The sequence below is a fragment of the Montipora foliosa genome, chromosome 13 (genome assembly GCF_036669935.1).
Source record: "Montipora foliosa isolate CH-2021 chromosome 13, ASM3666993v2, whole genome shotgun sequence".
NCBI classification, from domain to species: Eukaryota; Metazoa; Cnidaria; class Anthozoa; order Scleractinia; family Acroporidae; genus Montipora; species Montipora foliosa.
Window position 1 is genome coordinate 30,235,667 of NC_090881.1, and position 25,000 is coordinate 30,260,666.

The 25,000-nt window shown below is 37.9% G+C and overlaps 2 protein-coding genes across 2 annotated transcripts in view; both read right to left on the bottom strand.

The window, feature by feature from the left end:
* The window catches only part of LOC137982017 (E3 SUMO-protein ligase RanBP2-like), a 38,128-nt gene extending 36,975 nt beyond the window's left edge, over positions 1-1,153 (bottom strand). Inside the window, exons 1-2 of the mRNA XM_068829031.1 lie at positions 979-1,153; positions 798-865 (exon numbers count right to left, since the gene is read on the bottom strand). Of these exons, the coding sequence (XP_068685132.1) occupies positions 798-865; positions 979-1,050 (140 nt within the window). The 5' untranslated portion in view covers positions 1,051-1,153. The remainder of the gene's footprint in view (positions 1-797; positions 866-978) is intronic.
* A 5,805-nt stretch (positions 1,154-6,958) lies between these two features.
* On the bottom strand, positions 6,959-22,592 carry LOC137982018 (DNA replication licensing factor mcm7-like). The gene is made up of 19 exons (XM_068829032.1): positions 22,511-22,592; positions 22,328-22,404; positions 22,086-22,145; positions 20,713-20,817; positions 18,997-19,121; positions 16,963-17,143; positions 16,639-16,700; positions 15,922-16,180; positions 15,468-15,552; positions 15,241-15,372; positions 14,216-14,299; positions 13,954-14,040; positions 13,525-13,649; positions 11,663-11,844; positions 10,896-10,979; positions 10,445-10,613; positions 8,932-9,038; positions 7,844-7,912; positions 6,959-7,403 (listed from the first exon to the last, which is right to left on the bottom strand). The coding sequence occupies exons 1-19, from the start codon at positions 22,533-22,535 to the stop codon at positions 7,268-7,270; spliced, it is 2,154 nt and encodes a 717-aa protein (XP_068685133.1). The 5' UTR covers positions 22,536-22,592; the 3' UTR covers positions 6,959-7,267.
* Between the last annotated feature and the right edge of the window lie 2,408 nt (positions 22,593-25,000).

Sequence of the window (25,000 nt, forward strand, 5' to 3'; positions counted from 1 at the left end):
ACCCATAAATGACATCAAATCTCAATGCGGGTCCAGAAAATTTCAAGTTTTTGGGTCAGAGATATAATAATTATTTATTTGACAAAAGAGTTTTCATCCTGAAACCCAGGGGAAGGGAGGGGGAGGGAGGACTCCCATATAAAAGGGGAAGGATGCTCATAATCTCACTTAGGGGTGTAAATTTCAGATTTTGGTCTCACTTAGGGTGTTCTGAGCAAAACATAATCATACATATAGCTGTGAAGGTCTCCTTTAAGGTTGCGGACAAAGAAATATAAAAGTGTTTTTTTACACTTTTATATTTCTTCACATAGGTGAAAGTATTAGATGATGATGTCTTTGCCATCATTAAAAGTCACTGTATTTTTTATTTCTCTATGTTTCAATATGGTCTCTTTTAGGGGTAAAAAAAAAAACCTGGGCCGTGCCGAGATTGGTCTCCTTTAGGGGTTTAATTTAAAATTTCCGACAAGCATCCCTCCCCTTTTTATATGGGGGCAACCCCCTCCCCCTCCCCTGGTACGAAAACATTTTGTCCCGGTTGATACCGGTCTGAGCATATACATGTATAAAGCGTACGTACCCGGGTTCAATCCATTTGCTATTTCAGCCTTTACCCAAATTTCCCACAAAAGGTGACTTCCACTCAACTTTTTGAGAAGAGAGTCAACGTCATCATCACCAGTCAAACGAATGCACTCACCCACATAACAATTAGCAGGGTTGCAAAAACAGGAAGTTGAAAAGCAAATATAGATGTAAATGTAGTACAAATTATTTGCAGTGTATAAACTAACCGCTTTGCACTCTCATTATCAGCTGCTTCCTTGTACAGTCTAGCAAAGGCAAATCCTTTAAGGTTACGCTGTAAATAAACGAAAAAGAAAGGCAGAAAATCTTAAAGGCAAGCACAGATCTTTGACAAAAAGAAAACTGCTCGACATGTGTTCAATAAGCTAAACTACATGCCTAACGTACCTCGTGGGCGTTTTTGCAGTTTCGTTCTACCTGAACCACATATTTATCGACATCGTCCTTGGTCCAAACCATTGCAAGATAGTGTAATATTTTTCGACGAGATGTCAAGTGTAAATAGAGCAAAATCACTAAAAACAAAACCAGTATATCATTTGGATCGTTCTCGCACCGAGCGTCATCGTTCCCTTGTTGTGGGTACGGGCGTGATGTATGGGGACACATTTTGTCCCGGGAATGTGCATACATTACCACAGGCCACCTTGTCTCAGAGGGTAAAAATTGTAAGGATTTGTAGGGAATCCCGATAACAAACTCAAGAAGATATTTAAACGCAAAGGTTCTTGATAAAAGAAGCTGTACTTTATTGTCCTGGTGACTTTTCTTGTTTTCTGTACTGTTATTTGCCTTATTTAACTCGCTTTAAGCGACTTATCAGCTTCCCGGGTTGTCACTAAATTTGTGTGTAACATAATATTTAATTATGTTGGTTAATAATTATGATTATGTTGTGCATAATTATATTTGTACGAGTGACAACCCGGGAAGCTGAGAAGTCGCTTGTTAAATTGCATTAAATGAGGGAAATAAACGCACAGAAAACGAGAAAGTCTCCAGGGTCCGGTTTTTATTTTTATTTTTTATAAATAACATTTATTCGTGACACTGCTTACAAAATACATTAAGTTACACTACTAACATCACCAATTTCCAATACTTATTGCAATGCTAATAATTATTTATTTACACGCAAATAAAAAGGCTACTGACAGCCGCGCAACTGCTGATGGCATGTATGATTCTTAGTATTGATGATAAAAACTTAATATAAATATAAGCGTGTACGTTTGCAATTAAGTACGTTCTAACACCCTTAAACAGTTACTTTTACAACACAACACAAAACTTAACTTAAGAAGGAAAATTCTTCGTCCATTTGTTATAAAATGTAGATAGGTTATTGTTCTTAGGGACTGGTTTCTCGGAGCCTGGTTAGCGCTAACCATGCTTCGAGCAACCCGGGCCAGCAGGGGGCCGTTTCTCGAAAGTCCCGAAACGTTACGGGCCATTTTCGGGTGCAACAATTCCCTCTGTAACTCAAGAACGGAGAGCATTTAATTCGTGAAACTTCACAGTTATATTTCTTTTTGTTACCTTGAAAACATGTTAAAAGACAAGCGGTTGGCAATTTCACAAATGGCTTTTCGGGCCCGAAAAGTTTTCGGGACTTTTCTAGAAACGGGCCCCAGGACGATAAGATACGGCTTTTTTTTTAACCGAGAACTTTTGCGTGTAAATATCTTTTTGACTTTGGTTTTAGGACCCCCATACAAAGCCTTACAATGTTTACCCTCCGAATGATATACAAGCAAAAATGTACTGTAGGACAGGTAATAGCTGTAGTTCGTGTAGCAGTTGTAGTTCGTTTAGTAGCTGTAGTTGTCGTGTTAAGTGTGGCGCTTGTTGTGGCAGTAATGCGCCCGGTGGTGGGGAGGGGGTACATATCACTAAATGTCCAAACAAATGATTTTGCCCGTCGAATCTCTCATTCAGTGTGAGGCTGGACGGGCAAAGACAATGGAAAGACAAAGCCTTTATTCCCCACGGACTCCAAAATGGCCGCCGAGTGATAAAGGTGAAGTTCGGCCCCAACGTCCGACCCCTCACCCTTTTATATACCACTTTTGGTAGAAAAGATACCCCTTTCGTATACCTTCCATTGACAAATGGTACCCCTTTCGTATACCTCACCCTTTCACAAACCACTTAAGAACACTGCATCTCCTTTCTAGCCCTCAGTCAGAAGGTATGTGTGTTCGAAATATTTTAATGAAAGGCCCTTTTAAATACCTCCCCTTTCATATACCTGAAGCGTGAAAAAGGTACCCCTTTCGGGTGGAGTCTCCCCGTATAGGCCATGAGAGGGTGTACGCCCCCCCCCCCCCGGGGGTGATGCGTTTCGTGTGACTGTTTTACGTGTAGTAGACGTAGTACGTGTAGAAGATGTAGTAGCTGTAGGAGGTGTAGTAGATGTAGCTGAAGTACGTGTAGTACCTGTAGTACGCTTAGTACGCGTAGTACGCGTAGTGCGGTCAGTGAAGTAATCTGTAGTACGAGTAGTAGCTGCAGTAAGTGTAGTACGTGTAGTAGCTGTAGTAGTGTAGTTGCCGTAGCTGTAGTGCGTCAAACAGCTTCATCGTTAATTTAATATTTTCTCTGAAATGATTTCCCATCTCTTTTCGTAATGTGTGCATGATATGCGAAAAGAAAAGAAAAGTGGTGAAAGCAGTGATGAGAGTACTCGCCTTCCACCAATTAAATGATGGCCCGGGTTCGATTCACAAAGGCCTTAAAAATGCGCTATCCATCCCGTCCGAATATTGTAATAACTGGCTATTATGGGTGAATCCTAAGAAAACGAAAGTTGTGATCTTCAAGAAGAAATATAGAACATCCGTCTTGGATAAATTACATTTTCAGATTAACCAGCATAAAATAGCAATTGTAAATAATTATACCTACGTATAGGTGTAAATTTCTCTTCCAACGCAAATTGAACTTAAAAGACAAAGTTGGACAATCCTTTTTCGCTACTCGTCGCTTTCTAGATCGATTTTACGAAAATACCACTTGCTGTAACAAATAAACTTCTTGATTCACTTTTCATACCAATTCTCCTATATGGTTCAGAGGTATTGGGAATTTGCGAGAAGAATGATTTCAACACCTGAGAAAAAGGCATCTTTGAAAAACACATATTTTCCTTTGCTAACAGTCTTTAAGAGTAAATACACACTGTCCGACTGTTGCAGCCAGGAATGAACTTGCATTGGCAGACGTTCTTTGAAACTTGCAATGGATACAAACATTTTAAAATTTTACATCCATTTACAAGCCCTGCCAGATACCAATATGGTCAGACAATGTTTACAACCCTCAATGGACAAGTGTGAGAAAACTCAATCGGGATGCCGCTAAAAATTAAGAAGCTATCTGATAAATACAACTCTAGCTATATGATATTAAATATGGACAAAGTAAAACTTTCACTTCTCACATCGCGGAAATATACTCAAAGCTTCCACTGAGCTCCAACTTTCACTCAAAAACGTTAACCGGAAACTGAACTTCTACAATATTTTCAAAACAGACACCAAAACGGCTGAATTTTTAGATAGAATTAAAAATCCCCTACACAGATCTGCAATTGGTAAACTTCGATTGGGGAATCATAGTCTTTACATTGAAACAAGGAGACATACTGTCCCCAAGGCTCTTAAGCATTTATGGAGGCTCGAACCATTTTCAACGCTTCCAAGTGACACTCTCATTAGAAGGATCGGCACCACAACGTTGTATCATGTATTGGCAATATTGTGGTACCAAATGAAGCACGAATTATTGCTGAACAAGATACAGTCATTATTGTGACGTAATATGTCACCGTGGCAACCGGGAAGCCCTGTAGAAACACCCTTTATTTTGTCTCTTCAGTTGCTTATATCTCAAAAACGAACTTGGTGACCCCCATTTTTTATTTCTGTAAAGTGATTAGAAGGGCATGATGAAACTTTCTGCAAAGTTTTAAAAAAATTTGTCCAGTGGATTCAGAGGCACTTTAATTTTGTGATTTTTTAAAGGTAGCTCTGAATCCTCTAAACAGAATTTTTTTAAACTTTGCCGAAAGTTTTATCGTGGCCTAATCACTTTTCAGCAATAAAAAGGGGGGGTCACCGAGCTAGTTTTTTAGATATGAGCAATTATAGCAAAATATAGGGTGTTTTTGTTGGGCTTTCCCGTTGTGAAGGTAACTTATTCACTGCTTATTACATCACAATAATGATCACATCTTGTTTGGAAATAATCGGTGTTTCATATGGTACCATAACATTGCTGTCACGTAATACAGTGTTGTAGGGTTATTCGATCTAATCCGAGAGTCTTCTAAGTGTTGAAACCCTTTCGAGCCTCCTTAAGAATTAATTTGTACACTGTGCCAGTTGAACAACATCGAGAATGCCCTCCGCTCAAAAGTTTATGATGAAATAGTTCACAAGTATAATTTCTTCCAAGATTTGGATATCACTTCAAAAATCTTGTTCCTTTTTAACAATTTTGATTCTTTCGTTTGTAGATCACTTGCTACGTTTGCTTATGACGTTATGAGTTACAGACATTTAAGATGATTTTTTAATTAAAAAGATTAGTAATTTCTATTGCATAATTTGATGGGTAATGTCATGTACAAAAATGGAAGTACCTGATATAAATTGTTGTTTGTTCTCTGCTCTGCACTGAGAGAGGTTTTCATCGCGTGCTCCCGTTTTCCCCTCTTCTCAAAAACCAACATTTGACTTGAATTGACTTAATTGTTAATTTCAGTTTACAGTGACCCCAATTAGTGCTCCAGCGCTAGAACGACTAGACACTTAAATATTTAACGTTCCTTTCCTTTCCTTTTTTCCTCATTAATGTGACATAATTGGTTACCACGGCAACATCAGAACAAACGAACGAACGAACGAACGGTGACCCCCACTTTTTTATTGCTGCAAAATGAGCAGTCGAAGACAAAACTCTCCACCAAATTAAAACAATTCATAGCCACCTTCATTATTAATTTCCGAGGTAGCTCTGAATCCGCTCCAGAGAATTTTTGTTTCATTTGAAGGGAAGTTTTATCTTATCCTGACAATCACTTTCCAGCATTTAAAAATGAAGTCATCAAGTTCGTTTTAAAGGCAAAATATAGTGAGTGAATCTTGTTAAGCCTTTATTGATGTTTCAGAGGGAACTCTAACATTGTCGTTGCGTAGAACGGTCGTGTGGATTCAATCCTTTTAAATAGTAGTTTGTTACATTTGATCTTCTTAGCAGTGGGACCAGTTCTCCTCAGTTATTTTCAGCGGATTGGAGTCCTTGACATATGCCCAGAAATAATCAAAATTAGATGCTTGCCTAGCCAAAAAATGAGATCTGTCACATATGGTCCATGGGTCAAAATTTCTCTCCCTCACTGCCAGTCGGGGACAAGGTTTTAGAAAACATCGGGCTTACTTGACTGAGAACAACACTTTGGCACACTGTCCTGGGGTAACCCAACCATTTCAGTTTCCTTTCTTTATAATTAGTTTAAAAGGTCACTGGCTTTAACTGATACCCTTGGTCACAGGAAGCTAGATAGGTTTACAACTCCACTTACTGGAGTAATTTTCCCAACCCTGGTAAGGCTTCATCTAAAATTGACAGCAACAGAGAACTGAGGGTTTTTCAGAATTTCCTTTCCTCACTTCGCATTCAAATTATACTGCAATTCAAAAATCACATTTCTAGGTATGGCGTGAGTTTATTTTACGTACTTTCATGCCAACAGGAAATGAAGCTGCATTTAATAGACAATTAAAAATAAATTTGTAATGTACACTAGACATTTCATTTTGACGATGATCTATACTTGAGCATGTGTCAAGAGTACTGATGCACACAAGAAGTTTGGAAAGCAGAGCTGAATGAGGCTTAATCAGCAGTGTATTGCTTGTTCTAAAGCGGTTCCAGCACCAACAATGATTCAACGAGATTATTAATGGATTTGCCTGCTGTGCGGAAGCAGCTCTTTGCCTTGAGACATCCACAGCAAGCGTGTGAAAGTTTAAAAGAAGCAAACTAATGGGTTGCCTGAATGTACAAAGGCAATCCATTGATGGCAATGAATTTAACAGATGCAGAGGAACGTACTTCACAATGAAGACACAAATTAAATCACTGATGCTCTTGCATTGTTTATCGCCACCTGTTTTATCCAATGAGTTTCAAAATGATCACACAGCCTACTCATGTACGTGGATTATTATTATTTTTTTAAGATAAAACATTGGAAACAAATCTGCATGGGAACAGAACAAGGGTCAAGTTTCACAACATTCTTTCGTCATGCATTAATAATTATTAATTCCAGCCACAGAAAACAAAATAAAATGACAAATTAAAGAGCAAATTCTTACATTTATTTCCAAGGTGCATGTAACATTAATGTATTACTTGAATGTGTGCAACACTAGTTAAAATCACTCAGTAGTTTAAATACACGTATCTTAATGACTAAGGTAATAAAATTAAAAGAAGTTGAATGATAGAACTTTAGAAATCCCTCATTCTTACTTTGTGGTCTTGAACAATAACATTCGTAAGAACTCTTGACACAAGGGTCATGCAGAGTGTGACACTAGGAGAAAGCTAAGAGACCAATCTACTTTGCACAAGAGCCAAAATGTCACAGAATAGATGCTAAAACTCATTGTACAAAGGTAATCCTTGTCCTATTTGAGTTGATCTGCCAAATGTTAAGTTCTTCATATTCTGTCATGCAAGCGTCAAACTGATCTGGTGTAAAACCCTTTGTCATACAGCGTTGATGTGCCTCTTGAAACCTACAAAAAAAGCATTCTTAGTCTGAGGAACCTCAATTTAAGGATGAAAAGTGGGAAATATTTGCTCTGGCTAGGGAATTGCATGGTAACAACACAGTTGGAATTCAGAATCAACAAAATGTTTCTGAGCATGGTTAAATGATGCAACTGGTTCTTACTGGTATATTAACTCCAAAAATTGAGGAAAAACGTTTTCAAAGAAATTATTGCCGGTAGTACGGCTCACAAGAAGTTACATAGATTTAGAGAAGCTGAAAATAGCTTTTTTTTTCCTTGTTTGTGCCTTTTGCCCTTAATTTTGTGCATGACCTGCAATAATGAATTAATTACGTAGAATTTCAGCCCTGTTTGTTGCTAAAATATTTAGTGATCATTTGACAAAAAAATAATAACCTAAAACCATTCAACAAGTCGCAGACTAACTCATCAAGTATACGTACTTCACACTGCTAGCATCTCCAGCCATTTCCTTGATAATTCCATAAATTGCATCTATTGGGTTGACAGTCCTGAAGAAAAACAAATCAAAGTTTTAATTAGCCAGAAATAACCCATTTTCCATTTTAAAAGGTGCAAGATGAAGGAGGGGAAATTACTGTAATAGTGCTCTTTTTAAGCTAAAAACCAAATTACCAATAATAGGGAAACCCCCTCAGTCAAGTGTTACTAAACTGAGTTTTGACGGTTTTTTTGGATGTTTGTGCAACATGCTGCTCCAACATGTTGCTATTTTAATGGCTCGCAGACAGACTTGCCAAGTATTTTGTCCTGTACATTGTTCATATCTTACACCATAGTTCATATAGATTGATTGGTTATGAAACTCTGGAAACTTCAAAAGCAAGAACAGTGACATTGCACTACATGTTAACTTGACCTTGACCATGCACAACGTCTTGTCCTTAGTTCACAACAACAATTTGAATAAACTAGATGCTCTGTGGGCATAAACTGGGTTGCCTATGGTAAGTGTTTGTCCTTGCTTGTGTTTCTTTTAGAAAAAGGGTGTAGTTTATGCATGGTCAGGGCCAAAACAGCGCACAAAAAAAATAAACAAAAAAACTTGTTGAGTTTCATAACCATCTCCATACATTAACTTTGCTTCCATATAACTAAGTTTATAACCTGTAATTTTCACCACTTCAAAGTTATCCCAAAATTCATCTTGCTTTCACAGTATCTAACCAGGAACTAAGTTTGATCAATAATAAATTCAATTTGCACCATACTGTCTTTGGTTCTTTGACAACCATAGGGAGCTTGAGGAAGGGCATTTTTGAGAGGCGAACTGCAACTCGAAGTAATTTAGGGTGTGGACTATCGAGTAAAATAATACTACATGTATGCTAACTTTTGGATAGCACAAGGTTTGCTTGGTCATCCATTTACACCAAAGACAAACAATATGCACTTGCAAAAATGCTGTAGCTTTTCCCCATCTAGACAAACACTTCTCAGAACAACTAATTGCCAATTTTTTTCTTTAATCCATTTACCATATTATACATTTGTCATTTACATTTCTCACCTTGTTGAACCTTCATTGTCAACTAAGGAAGCCTTTGACATTTCCATCAGTCTCATGGCCTCATTGACGTCTTCTTTCTCAACTACATCAGCTAAACGTAAACGAGCCTGATTAAAATGAAGAAGAGGATGAATGCCTAAGCCAAAGGATCAACAACAACAACTTTACTTGCCATAATAATTATTTAAAATATCAGACTTCAAAATTAAATAAATAGCACAGTACAAACGCACTTCTTGATGGGCACAACTACGGTAACTTCCAGCCATTTACCCGCAGGAAATCTGTCATGTTTTTCATTGAACAATTGTCTCAGCAGGTAACAGGAAGGTGTGGGTTATGTGACTTAGCTGTGGCTCATATGAAGCAACTACTCAACTTTTGTGACTATCTTACATGAAGTACCTACCCAAACTTCGTGACAGCCTTACATTAAGTACCTACCCAAATTTCGTGACTATGTTACATGAAGTACCTGCTCAAATTTCGTGCCTATCTTACATAAGGCATCTACCCAAATTTCGTGACTATGTTACATGAAGTACCTACCCAAATTTCGTGATTGTCTTACATGAGGTACCTACCCAAACTTCGTGACTGCCTTACATGAAGCACCTACCCAAATTTTGCAATAAAGTTGTTTTACCTCAATTTGACATTTAAGGCTACTCTTCCTAGTCAAATATTTAAGAGCTTACGCAACAGGATGACTGGACGACTCGGGACAGCAGAATGACGAAAAAATGTCGGGTAAGATTGGAATGCACAGTCTCAAGCGACATTTTATCCTCACTCTGGTGTCCTGAGTCTTCCAGACAAATGTTTTGAAAGAAATTATTAACGATTGTATGGCCCACCCCGAGGTAATGTACCTATAGCCATGAATTCCAGTATTTTCCGTGTAATTAGTTTTTATTTGTTTTCTCCTTTCTTGGTTTTTCCTACTATAGCTTTCCTTGTCCGTAATTGAGCCTTGCTTGTTTTTTGTCTACCTTTGTCACACTACCTCGTTAACACCCCTGTAAGGCTCGTATTGTTCTTTGTGTCAGTTTTGCTGGTATTGTTTAGTTAAGGGTTAGGGTTAGTTTGTTCATGTTGTATGCACAAATCTGTAAGTGTCGTGTTTTTCTGAATTCGCTTTCCTTTGGCTTTCTATTTCTACCTTTCCTTGTAATCTCATGATGTGTATGTGCTCCATTTTTCCCTTCGGTGAATCGTCAAATAAAATAAAAGTATGATATCAAAGTGTGCGCAGAGTGGTTGACAGTGCCTGTAATTATTTTTAGATGACGTAAAATAGCTTGATATTCATCTTTCAATTTTGTGTGCATTACAATAAGAGAACTAGAAAACATTTGCCTGACACTTTCAAATGTGCACACAACACTATCACGGTCATCCCTCCAAGAAAACGGGGCTAGTTTTAATTGGTACCAAGCATGACGCTATCATAGCTATTACTTCTTTTGTAAGAAGAATAACTGACTTATTTAACTAAAAATTCACTACTAACCAAGGCAGTCGCAAGGCGAAGCACAGCTAGTAATGTTCTTGCAGATGTAAATGTTGTGTCTCTGTTAGTTCTGGCTTCTTTTCGCATTTCTACGTATGCACTAACAATATAATCTGTCAGTGCTTCTGGGATCACGGGTTGTTTCTCCTTGCATTCAGTAATATAGCGTCTGAAGAAAAAGAGAGAAAATTGTAACTTCAAAAACTTGGCCAAGCTGTTGCTTGGCCCTCAGCAGCTTACTTTAGCTCTAGCAATACGCCAGTCAACAAAGTAGTCACAACAGGAACATGCACAATCTCAGGAAAGAGGGTGGATTATGAAAAACGAAAACAACGTTACCAGAGCAAAAGCCTTTTGGGTAAATGCAGAGTCCACTTGCCATGCTATGCGGCTCACTAAGCAAAATGATGAATTAACACAACAACAATGCCTAATGGCATTGATGACTCACCTCATGAGATTCATATCCAGAGCAGTGTACTGTGTAGGGGGGTGTGAGCAGTGTTGATGGACATATGTTATGTGCTGAGCAAGCCTGGCAAAAAAAAAAATTACAGGCAGGAAGTCAGAAAATTCATGTAACATGGACCAGCCAATTTGCATTCTACTGACGGGGCTCAGGTTCTGCTTCAAGCAAGCACAAACAGAAGACTAGTCTAATTTGCAAGTGTAACAACACGCAACCCATGTTTAGTACACCCCTTTCTGCAAGCTGACGCTGATACTACAACTTCAACAACAAGATGTGAGATTATACACATTTAAGTGATCAAATATATATGCCGACTTGAGCAAACTTTTACACAGTCTATCATGAAGAGTGTCCTTTTTGTAATAGTACATGGTGCAGAAGGTTTCTTAATTGATTCATATTGAAGTTGTGAAAAACTTTTAAGTATCCTCTGAATAATTACATGTACATCAATTTCGTTTTGGTAACGTTTTTTGTCAAGTGATAACTTACTACAGTTCAATGCATGTAGTTGTTCGCAAATACGGGTTGAGACAAGAGGCCCCTATGAAGAACTCCTAAACTCTTACGAATTTTGTGTTGTAAAACACTGGTGAAATGATGGGGAAATTTAATCTTTATCCAAACCATTTAATGCAGAAGAGTGGCTTTAACTGAGTTCACTCTAACTAATGGTAGATATTTCACTTGTCACACAGACATTGCCTCAGGCATGCAATAGTTAAAAGGGTATAAAGAATTCTGACCTTAGGTCATTATCTCTATCTGGTTTGTCCTGAATGAGCCACAATATGTCAAATCTAGACAGCAGAGCTGCTGGAAGCTGTATGTTCTGCTCTGCTGACTTCTTGGGGTTGTATCGTCCATAGGCAGGATTAGCAGCTGCTAATATTGACACTCTAGCATTCAAAGTGGTCATGATTCCAGCCTTTAAGAGATAGTCATATCAATAAAAATATTTTATTACACAAATACTGTAAGTGAGACAACATGAAGTAAATCTGCCAAAGAATATGGATCGCACAATGAAAAAGAAATAATTTTTGCACCTGTACACAAATTATACTCTCTTTTAAAGGTTTGTGTGTAAAGAGAAAAAGCCTCCAAAAGAATTCCACAATGAAAGATTCAAAGCTCTCTCCCACACAGATGACCACTCTTACTGTTCACAAAGATTCAGTTACTTGGCCTTTAGGAGGCTCGAAAGAGTTTTTAGCTGTGCGCGTAACATTAGCACAAACGCGATAACTACATGTAAGAAACACGCTTCAGCTGAATGAATCAAATTTCTATAAAAAATAGCGTGCACAACACACCAGAAGTGAACATAGACATAACTTTGCATGAACTGGAAATAAAACCTGCAGGAAAAAACATTGCCTTTATCTCGGAATTTTGCTAGGTGACCTATCTTGAATTTTTGCATGCACGCATCATTCACATTAGGCACTTCAAATAAAAAGGTTTGGGGGAAACTTATCCAGTACAATTTTCTGTAAACTGTAAAATGCCTTTTTTCAATGTATCTTAAATTCTTTTACAGCTGTAGATAACTTTTTGTAACTTTAGGGAGATTTCCAACAAATAAATAAAAACGGTAGGTCACCGACTTGAGTTTTTCACATAATTTTCAAAAACTTAAATTTAAAGGACCTTTTTGAGGACGACTTGTTGCCATGGTAACCAATATGACATCATATGTGCCCTTAAAGTATTACACAACAATAGAGTTGCAAAGATATTTATAGTTTGCCTACACTATGAAGTATCCCTGTTTGGTATATTTCATTGTTTCAGAAACACTAGCAATGAAAACCCTTACGGGCCTCCTTTCAGGGCATGCTTAAAACATGAAATGGCCAAATGACGAAATGGAGAATTGACGAAACAACAAAATGAATCCACGTATGTTAGCACAGGTGCCCCAAACTGATGCACTTTTATCACTGAAATGTCTTAGCTCATTTTATTGTGAGGCTTCTTGCCTTCTGTGTGGTTTTTGTAAGGCTTTATGTGATTTTCATCAAGTTTTTGGTCGTTTTCAGTGTTGGTGTTTTCCTTATGTATCTATATTAACGCAAGGTTGGAAACTCTAATGCAGCAGTCTGAAAGATAATCCACTGTAAATTCCACCAAAAAAATCCAATTTTTGTTGGATATGAGGACTCAAATATGAAGCAGCACTATCGTCCTTAGTCTGAGTGGAATTGACAGCAGCTTATCTTTCCGACTAATGCACGAGAGTTTCCAACCTTGGGTTAATATACGCATAGGGAAACCACAAACACTGAAAACGACCATATAAACATGCTGAAAAGTGCATAAAGCCTTACAAAAACCACACAGAAGGCAAGAAGCCTCACCATAAAAGGAGGTAAGACGTTTTTATTCAAAATTTCACTCACATTAATTTTTTCACTTTCAAGTAGCTGTTTTCTTTTTCACTGATTCAGTGATTAATTTGAGTCAGTTTGGGGAACCTGTGCTAACACATGTGGACTCATTTGCCATTTCACCGTTTTGTCACTTCACTACTTTGTCATGTCTCCATTTCGTCATTTCACCATTTCATGTTTTAAACGTGCCCGAATTCTTGCACAGACCTTACCTTAGCAATAGAGACAGTCTGCTGTTCCATGACTTCATGAATCGATGTTCTATCACCGTCCATCATCTTATCAAATTCATCAATACAACAAACACCTTTGTCTGCCAAAACTAGAGCACCTCCCTCTGAAAGGATCAATAATAAAATTAACTATGATCAAAAAACTATAATATTATCGCTTATAGGTCTTGCCCTGAAATTATTTAGCTAAAGCAGAGACACCTGGTTTCAATAACATTCGTATCAGGGGGTTAACAGAAAGAAAAGTGTGCCCAGTACATGTAGGACCTCCTCCCTGTTGTTTTACATTTTTGACTCTTGAGCAGTGGAACAATTTCCTACATTTTGAGGCCAAAATGTAAGATTGCTTTGGTGCTACTAACACTTGAATTTGATTTGTTTAGCCTTATTGGTTGCCCACACACAAACCTAGGATCATTTCTCCTGTCAGGGGGTCTTTCATCACAGCTGCAGTCAGACCTACTCCAGAACTTCCTCGTCCTGTTGTATATTGACCTGAATAAAAGAGAAAGTTACAAAATGGCTCTGGGTTACGACAGACACATGTTCAGACCTACAGAAAAACACCTGAAAAAGCCAACATTTTTACAACAAAATGAAAGGCGAAGTTAGGAATATTGCAGAAACAACAGTTTTTTAGTAGCAAGAAGGCACAAAAAAAAAAGCTTACTTCTTGGTGCAAGCCTGTCAATGTAAGCAAGCATTTGACTCTTTGCTACACCAGGGTCACCCATCAACAAAATATTGATATTCCCTGTAAAATGAAAAAAAATACTATAATATGTTCTGCCAGTAAATGTATTTATAAACAAGATAGAAACTTTCTTCCCCTAGAGTATCGCCAGTAGCAATTAGATTATTACAAAAAGAACCTTCAAAAGTTGCCCAAAACTACAGTAGTTTGGTACAAACAGGAGTCAAGACTAACAACTTGTTGTTGAGTATTATCAAACTTTTCTGAGTGTTTCATGCACACATGTTGCTCCAAACCGGTGAAGGTAAGTCCTCACAATAGTTAATTGTTAGAGCGACTTTCACATGACCTTGAAAAATAAATGTTAAAACTGAACGCAAACGTTTAATTGGCTTATCAAACAAAAACAAACAAGCACAAATTTTCATTGGTTTAGCGAACATGGATGCAATCAACATCATCTCTCCATGGAACTTTCTGGAAAGCTTCCCTTTGACCTCATTTGAAATGTAGCAATGTGATTGGCAAATTGAACTGTTTACTGCCCATATTAGGAGTTTCTTTGGCAGGAATAAGAAGCTTTGTTTTAATCTTGCCAAACATTGGTCCGTGAAACAAATTGCAAATACTTTTTCAAGATCATATTAAAGTCGCTCTAACACTGTTGCTAAGAAATAATTATAATTATTGTTTCCCACAGACATCTGAAAAATCCAATGGTGTTTGAACCCATAACCTCTGCAGGTGCAATGGTCCACCAACTGAGCTATGAAGCCACTCAGTTGGGGCAAGGTCAACATTGTTAATTCAGGTTTTCTAAAGCCTTCCCGACATTACAGGATTTCAAGCCAGCATAGGAATTGAAAGGGGAAAGGTTTATAAAAAAGAGTAGATTATTAATAAAACACAGAAAGATGCTATCAGCTGTATTTTATGTCAATGGCCCATATTTTCCTGATTTACCTATAACCGTAATTGTTGTAGCATCAATGTACATGTACCTCTAATTTTCATTCCTTGCGGAGTACAATCCACACCCCCAACCAAAAGTAACAAAAGAGCTTTCTTGATATCTTCATGACCATAGATTTCAGGAGCTAAAGATGATGCAAGCTTGTCATAGAAATCAGCTTCTGCAAACAAACAAAGTCATAGCTGATTTTTAAATGTTCAATGTACCACTTTCTGACTAACAAATTCAAGCTAAAATGTGGTAGTTATCACAAACCCTCTGACAAAGCCCTGATTTCTGCCTCACTTAGCTCTTCACTTCCAAGCTCATCATCCTCAGTCTTGTTCATTTTTACAATCCTCTGCAATATAATGGGGGAAAATAAGGCAAAGATATATTTAAAAAAAGAGAGAGAATTCATCAGGTACAAGTATAGCATCGCATGCAGATGTTTTTAGGGCTTAGTCTCACGTTCCTCCACCACTAACATCTGTTGAAACGAAAACCCACTTCCATTCAACGGCTGTTTGTCCACTATTTAAACAAACCAATCAGCATTGACTTATTGTGCTGTGCATAGCCAAGTAATGTCCAACTGCTTTTGGACGAATTAAGTTCTGCTTATTGTTGAAAACATGGTCATTATTGCACAAAAAATTTAAAATACAAAAAAGTGTAATGACTGCAACCCTTCATAACACAATGTTATGCTATAAAAAAGGATTCTTACATGAGCTTCCAAAAATGTCTCAGACAACAATCCCTGAGTAAGCTGTCGGAAGCCAGTTTTCATCATGGGCAGAAACACCCCCGTGGCAGCCACATGGTCCCCTGGTACGGCAAGTCGAGTTGTTTCACCTTTGGCTATCACTGTCATTGAACGTGGTATGTTTCCAACAGGCACCTGATCACTGTGTTCTTGAATCTTGAGTTCTTGGAATTTGACAAATTTGGAACCTCTGGTTTGAAGGTAAAGACGACCACCAGCCCTTAAAAGTAAGCAGCAACTTGCAGTTTCAAAAATGTAGGCATGAGGATCCAATCCAATCCAATCCAATCAAATCGAATCATGTTTACTGTAGGCAGTCTAAACCGATGTATCGGTCAACACTCGGTCAATAGTTGGATGATAGTCGGTTGATCGTTGGTCACCCTGATGGTGACAGTCGGTGGATAGTCTGTCGATAGTTCCTAGACGCATCTCGTTTGAGCTTTGGTCATATGTCATTGATAAATCGGTCAACTAGTACTGTCAGTCAAATATCAGTCCTGTGTCAGGTGTCGGTCAAGAGTGTTAATTAAGCAGTTTTTAACGCGATTACGACATCAGTTATCGATATCATGCCAGGGGGAAAATTTTAGAAAGGCATCTATGCATAATGACGTAGGGAATTTATGTGGAAATCTAACCACAAATTATGTTGTTGATCTACACTTTAAGTCTTACTTGTTAACTTTGCACTCTTCACTAGGACACAAGAGCAGAGGCATAAATGTCTGAGATGAGATCTGAAAATAAAATTATATTTAGTGTGCTTAAGATCGATCACATCATTGTTGCAGCTGGGTTTCCCATTTTATTTTGGGTTTTTTAGCATCTCTAACTCATTGCTAGTGATAACAATATACCATGCAGGCCCTTGAGGTATGCACAAAAGGGGGGAGAAAACATGGCATGTTTGTTGGTTGGAAGACTTGTCTTCTCTATGTTCTTGCTTGTAGCAGTAAGCAAGCCCTTACAATAATAATGCACACAACATCATCTACATACAGGTTGATAGGACTCTGCACCACACTGATCGCATGTATATGTTGCAACTTCCACCACTGGCTTTACTTCTGTGCATCTAGTGACTATGCCACGTACTACAACAAGTTTACCAATGTTGTCAGCTTTCACTTCACGGACTGCACTGGCCCTGTGATTGCTAAGGTGCTTGAAATAAACCTCACTGAAAAGAAATTATTCAACAGAATAATCCACATCTTATATTATCCCTTTTTGAATTAAAGGAAGACAAAACAAATTAATCTTATACATCAGTCAATCAGTCAATCTCAGAAGACAAATTCATTATTATGAAAGATTAACCAGTAAGCTTTAGTAATGTAATAAATTATCATTTTTCACACACTGTGGATGACAAAATTCTGACCGCGGGAGTTGAACCAATCATGCAACAGTCGTAAGTCCAACGCAAGAATCAACCCTTGACAAAAACCCTTTTTGAAGCAAGGTAAGTAAATATAATCTATTTGGAAAAATATTGGGTTTGTTCAAGGAAGGTCTACTGTGAACAAACCAAACAATTTTCTAAGCATGACACCCACTGATCAAGATTACCAATACAACAGAATGGTAAACCCCTAATCTACTCAATGACTTAATTAACATGTGAAATATCTTGTTCAAACCTTAGTCTTAGTTACTTAGTAAAGTTAAGGAAAGTGTGACACTTAGTTAACGTGACCTGTCGAACTACATGTATAACTTGATCAGTTACTCGCCTGATGCGAATCGGAAGTACATTTGTAGTGAAATTGCTTAAAGTGCTACTGTGACGAAATTTGAATCTTCCCTATCGAAGCCATTTTGGCACATAAACACGTAGTCTGTACGAGAAGAAGAATGCTGTTTACCATTTTCAAATATCTCTTTTTGTTCTGGAGATATTCAAGTTTTTTTAATATGCAAATTAGCCAAGTGATGACGTCATAAACCCTACCAAATTTTGATCAAGTATGATGGAGAAAGATATCTCAGCCAATTTGTATCAGAAATACTTGGTTCTTTGCACTAAGATTCTAGTAAATGTGTTCCACAATATGAGCATACCATTTTTGTTACCATGGCAACATACTGGGTTCCAGACCTCCCTGATATTAAAAGCTTTGCAGACCACCTTTGGCGTTCTGTTTTGATATTTGCAAATGGTGCCTCATCTGCATGATCCTGCCAGCATATAAAGATGTTAGGTCGAGTTTGTGGCCTTGGTTAATGTATTTCTAGCCTGAGATCACCAAAATATTGAAATCAGGTTGGAGGGGACTGGAAAAGAGTGAGTTGCCATGGGAACCAATTTCTTTACAGTCGTAGGTGTGTTGCCTTCAGAACTATCAGCTCACCAAGTTTCAATGGTCTCTGTTGCAAATTGACCGAGATAGCTTTATTTATATTCTTGATGTTCTACTGGGTTGGGTGAATGACGTCATTAGCCTTCTCATTTGCATATTTAACACATTTTTCAAACTTAAATATCTCTGGAACCAATGCAGATATTTCCAAACGGTAAACAGCGTTTTTAATGTTTCATGGTACTCTATGTGATAAACCAAAAAACTCAAGGGATAAAAATTTGATCACAGTAGCACTTTAATCAAATGTGCAAATACATGTATGCATACACAGCCAAAATATTACATCGTGGGAACTAGTCCTTTCTTCTACTAGGATTTCATGTAGGATTTTGCCTAGTTCCTCAGGATTTATGCATGTATCAATATGTAAGTAAGGTGTTATGCTCACGCACAAATTAGGATGTTTACTAGGATGGAAACACCGTACATATATACTCCCTCACATATTTAATCTCTGTGTGAGCTGGTAATCCCCTAAGACCGACCAAGTCTAACAACAGCAAGCAGTGTCAACACTTATCCTAATTTGGCCATGTCATTACCAACACTTTAAAACATCTATAAGGAAGTATAAAACCTGTTCACAATCTCAGAACATCTCAACATGTGCTTAGTAATAAGAGGGAAACTATGACTGGTTTAAAAACACCTCAAGCAATAGACTTACTATCTCCTAAGCAGTTCTGGTGGGTATTTGTTTCTTGGGTCTCTTGTTTCTGTATCATTTCTGTTTCTCTGCTCTAGTAACAGCCGATGCTCAATATAGACATCCAAAGCATCTTTGACTTGAACCTTAGATCAGGTGAATACAAATTATATAAATATATAAACTTCATGGTGATACATAAGATATAATTATAATGTTATTTATTTTGAAGTAGAACAAGGATATAGTCCAGGGCCCGGTTGTTCGAAAGCCGATTAGCTTAATCCAGGATTAGCGTAAACTTTTGTTTTATGTTTTCAACTTTTTGGTGAATTAGGTTGTTTTGCTTATTTTTGTTTTTCAAGATTGACTTCTTCTAATGTAAAGTTTTGCCAAATATCAACGTTGAACAGCATTTAGTGGTGGAGTAATAAACTCCTTGGTTAATTTTTAATCTGGGATTAGCGTTAATCGGCTTTTGAACAACAGGGCCCAGGGCTCAAAGTTTACTTTTGGCTTTGGGAGCACTTACGCTACCAAGTGTATATTTCTAGGCACACTGCCAAAATTTTAGGAGCACAGCTTAACATTAACACTGGTAGCACCTGTTCCAACAGAAAAGCAGAACTTAGACATTACAATGTCATCTTATTTTTTTGTATTTTACTTTAATCCCATGTTCGTTGTTCTAACGCTGAATTACTTTTCAATCGAGACAGTGATAAAAGTTTTCAGTATGTATTTCCTTTTCAATGTACAGTTGTAACCAAAGAAAATATACTTGAAAAACGGAATAGATACACAACTTCATAATTATTGATAATAGACGCGTACTTCAATGATTCCATCAGGTCACAGGGTTTTCAATAAGAGCCAGCGGCCGGCAAAATTTGCTGGCTATTGCACGTGAACTAGCCGCCAAAGTTTTGAATTCTGACTACTGTCGGCCGCCATTTCTGTTACCCTGTCCGCGTCAAAGGCAGCGATCGCATTTTTGAGGCAGCCGTTCAGCAATCCAGCATGTGATGTAAGCTTCCTCATTTGCTAACTACTTTTGAAGCGTGACAAGACGACATTTTCGGTCATGACAAATGAAATTCATTTCACATGGCTGTATAGAATGCAAAGAAGCGTTTAAGGGGCTATGTCACGTTCAGAATCCAAAATATGTCTTGCCGTCAGCTGAATTTCCAAAATTAGATGTATATCTTTATATCTGTTGATTGATGTTTCTGTTTCATGACGTACCACTCAGAGTACGCAAGTATAGTCAGGTGAGAAAGCAGAGAGGCAATTCAATCGCACCGTAATCAAGCTTTTAAGGTGCACAAGTGTGATCACACATGCTTTTTTAGCCGCGCGACCAAACATTTAGTCACACGTGCGACCATTTGGTCATTAACTTTGAGCCCTGTATACACAACCTTGTGACAGTGATCTTAAAAACTGGAAATAGTGGTATGTTACCAAGTGGATGGCCAATGTGTTCGTGAAGAGTAAGTCTATCTACTGTCAAGGCTTGTTGCCAAGGTATTGAATATTGCAATCTTTCAATAAGACAGTGCAACAATGATATAAGGGCATTTTTTGCTGTCTGAGAACAAAGGTAATCTTTTTGCAATTTTGAATAAATAAAAGTAGACACAATTTTATAGCAGTTGTCAGGAAAAGTGGACAGTGGGATGTAATTTCTCTGTAATCTTGACGGTGGTGTACAATACCAATGTAATACTCCACCTCTCTCTCTTTGTAGTCAGGTAACATTTCAAATACAGCATCTTCAAATAGCTGTTTATACCGTCGACCATTGTCTATAATGTTCTCTGATAACTCAGGATCAACCTAAGAGAAAAATAATAAGACTTACATTACAGTGCCATTAAAAAATAGGTTGACAGCCCCTCAAAGCTCAAACCACAAAACTAGCACACGCATCATATTAATTTTTTGACAAGGCGAAGGTCAAAATGGAGCCTTCAGTATAAACATCAACATTACATCTGGGAGTAAAAATGAGACTTGGCCTGGTTTTGAAACAGTCTCCAAGAAACGGCTTGCGGTTAGGTTAGGATTTAGGGTTAGGGTTTAACTTCGGCAAATGGGTTAGGGTTTAACTTCGGCAAATGCTGTCAGATGCTCAGAGTAAATACTTAAACTTGCTGTGAAAAAGAAGTTGAAGGGAACCTCATGTCAGCTTTCTCGATTCCCTTTTACTTTCTTCAACCTTTCTAGCTTTAGTATTTTACTAGTAACCACATGTCTTCTCAGCGCGCTAATTACCTAAGACATCTACCATGGCACTCCTATGATTTCCGATACATTTAGTTAAATGCAGTTTAACTGAGTTAACAACTAGGAGCGACTGCAGTCAATAATTATTGTTGTCAGTGGTTTTGTTATATTTGCTCACGTGTTAGATTCCTTATGCTTTACGTTGTACAGCTTATTCATCGGTGTGGTGTGAAGAAGGAGGAAGCATTTTGTGTGGAGTGTTTAGAGGTTTTTCCCTCCCTTCCCCCACCCCCCTCTACTTTTCACTGTTTATTAGTGTGATGGGTGCCTGTCTTCTCAATGGCACTCATGGCTGGTTTGTCAGGTTTTGCCAGCCATCGGTGCAGTTTCCAACTTGGAGCTGGCTGCCAATAGTGGAAGCTCCAGGATGTCTAAGGCATCCAACCTCCACGTAGCCTTGTTAACAAAGCAATACTGTGTACTAATAGAGCTACATTTACATACTATGCAAAAACAACTTGAATCTCCTGGAAAACAAAACGCAGCTAAGTTGACAGTGAAATAAAGCACTGTGTCACGAATCGTCTGGTTAAAGCACTACCACACGCACGCAATGTGTGCCTCTATTTCTGCAGCCCTTTCTTTCTCGTCGAGTTGAGAAAGGCACTTCTTGCAGGGCAATTCGATTCCGACTTGTTCTCAAAAGAAAGGAACCAAATGCAAACAGGAATCGTGTGGAAATGAAAGTATTCTGCAATCCCTTCAAAATTATCAGGGCTTTCGATTTTAATACCACCAGTAAACAACCATCGCTTCAGTATAAAGAAGGCAAGACACCTTCGCGATCGCCTGAAGCATCAACTTGCAGATTTCCTCACCTCGGAGACATCATCAAGGTCGACCAAGAGTTCAACTTGCTCTCGATGGGCGATTTTCACCTAAAAGAGAAATGATCTTGAGTTTGTGTCACAAGCTAACTCGCAGCGAAGCCACATCAATGCAACAAAACAATAGACGCGAACAAAATTAAGTTGTCACCCAAGAATAATGTCTTGAAGAACGCTAGCTATGAAACGCCTAAAAGACCCGGAAAAGACTAATTGACAAATATTCCACTTACAAGTTGCTCTCCATATTTGAAGAGTTTGCCTTCGTCGCCGTCGACGTAAAATTCGGCAAGGAACCGTTTAACTTTGTCTGTCGGATTAATGGTACAAAACAAGACAAAATAAATCAAAACACAGTCGTAAAGATACTTCAATAAAAACAGGACAAAATAATTCGAAGAAAAGGGACTGTAAACCTTTCTCTGCCTGGTAATCCGGCATGTTTATCGCAGATGTGTAATTGAAATGGCGACCACACGGAGCAAATCAACAAGCAAATCGTTGGGTCGTTTCGAACATGTGACAAATTTGGCGCGAAAATCCTCTCGGCCAATGGCATTGTGGGTATCCACAAAGCGGAGAGCTGACGAGTATGCATGCGTCAATGAAAAGGATTCAAAATTAAGTTCTACTTTTTCCAGTTTTATAAGTTCCGTTAAAAAAAATTGGAAGGTAAGTGTCAAGACTGATTGATGAGAATTGTCTTAACTCGCAGAATTTTCTTTTTTTCAGCTGGGTTGTAGCCAAATCAAGAGTCAATCTTCTTTTACTTGCTCGAGGCATTGGCAGATTCATTCAACATCCACTTTCGAGTTGAAAAGCTTTAATTTTTTGAAGCTTTTTGCAAAAAGAGATTTAAAAACCATCACAACATAAAACTTTGACTTTTTCATGTCATCTTTTGAATCACTTGTTATTGAATTCAAATTCGTTTTCGAAGGTGTGTTCTTAGAGGAGGTAACGATTCTTTTGCTAGAACAAGGGACAAACACGTTTGCATCAAACTCGGATTTTCCGAAATATCGCTAATTTGACGAAGTGTCGGCAAAGAAGATCTACAGCTGTAGTACGGGGTTTGCTGGAAAGCATCCTTACTACCTTACAAAAGCATTAACAAATTTTATATTACGGTATATTTCACAACATTTCAAGGCCCAACAATCAAATCGTCTCCGGAGCCTTTTTAATATAACAAAAGCAAAATGAAATATCACTTAAACATCTCCTACGGCTGCTCAGAAGCTATAACCCTATGTCTCCTATGAGGACCTCTTATTCTTTTACGGTTTTTGAAGCCAGAGACGATTTTACCGGTCAATAGGGAACCTCCCAGGGGAGAGAGGGTTAAGGATTTTAAGTCTTGATAAACCTTTTAATTTTATCTACAACTGTATTAACATTCAGTATTTATTCATTCTTGATTAAGTAATCAAGAAAAATGATTGATTAATCTCTATAGCAAGTATTTATAAGCATTTAGAATTATTTTAAATTTATTGGGTGTTCTGTGTAATGCATTCTTGTGTACGGTGACCCTGTTCAACTTGTAAGATTATAAAGGAGATCTATGATGTCAGTTTTTCATGCGTCTGTCCTGTTATTGATCATGAATTTCGTCATAACATTGTCAAAGTAGCTGTGGCCAAGTGGATCCGCAGACTATTTTGACATTGTTATCACGAAATTCATTGTCAATAACAGGACAGACACATGAAAAACTGACATCAATTTGTTTTTTTTCAATAATCAAATGGAAGAGTGGTCAAAATTAGGTCAAAAGACGAGAAGAAAGCGAGACAAAAATGTGAGAAACTTCAATTTCCTTCAATCTGACGTGAGCAATATCGCATCAATATCGCATAAATTATAAATTTATGTGTCTGTCCAATTATGGACAATAAAAATTAGCCAATGAGTGTGCGAGAATTTTGCAGTCATTGTAAAAAATAATATTGTTAAATGGCCACCTGGAATTTTATTTTTAACCCTGTGGTTATTTTAGGAAAGTATCCCCCATTTATTTGTCATAAGACTAGGATTGTAAACAACATCTGTGTAATTGAACTGTGAATAAACCCGTTGTTGTTACAGTAAAGTTAACGTCAAAGCAATGATTGTAAAGGCCAAAATAGAGCAATGACACTGTAAAGGCCAAATTGATCTGTACAATAACAGTAACATAGGTGAGTTTTCCGTTTGATACAGCGAATAACGGTTTTAGCTACTGGAATATTCTCGTCGAAGACTGCATCGTCTTCTGTGCCGTCGAGTGCGTTATAGAGGTGCCACAAGTCTTAAACGACCGCCTCACCATCTCCTTGGGAATATCGCGCCAAGCCTGGTTTACCCAGCAAAGGAACGAGGAGCCTGGGAACGAGATTGCACCATCACAGATCGTGTAAACAAGCTTGTCACAGACAAAAACGCAAGTGGATTTCTTCTTGTAGCGACATTTTCCAAGCAAAAAACCGTATGCATTAAAGGGAAAGTCTTACCTTGAATTCTTTGCTCTGAAAACCCGTTGAACAGATTTGCCTTATATTTCCTCCAGCGACGGAACCATCGACTCGCTGATGCCGTATTCTCCGGCGATCTTGGAGTTATTTTCTACAGCTTCTGCTTCGGCGACTATTTTAAGTTTAAAGGCGAGGTTGTAAGGTTTCCAGTCGGATAACTTTTTATAAAACGCTTCGCTTGTACGAAGACACGTTTCCTGTTAGGTCAGAAATTGTTTAATAAGATTCGTCACCTCACGATCACGTTGCTTGTTTGTTTCTTATCTTTCGTGTTCATTTGATTGCTTTGAGTATAATTTTTCAGTCAATGTCAATTTGTATTTTAAATTACGAAAATTCCATAGTCGATAATACACATCAAGACCTAAAATGGGTCTCGGCTTATAGCCG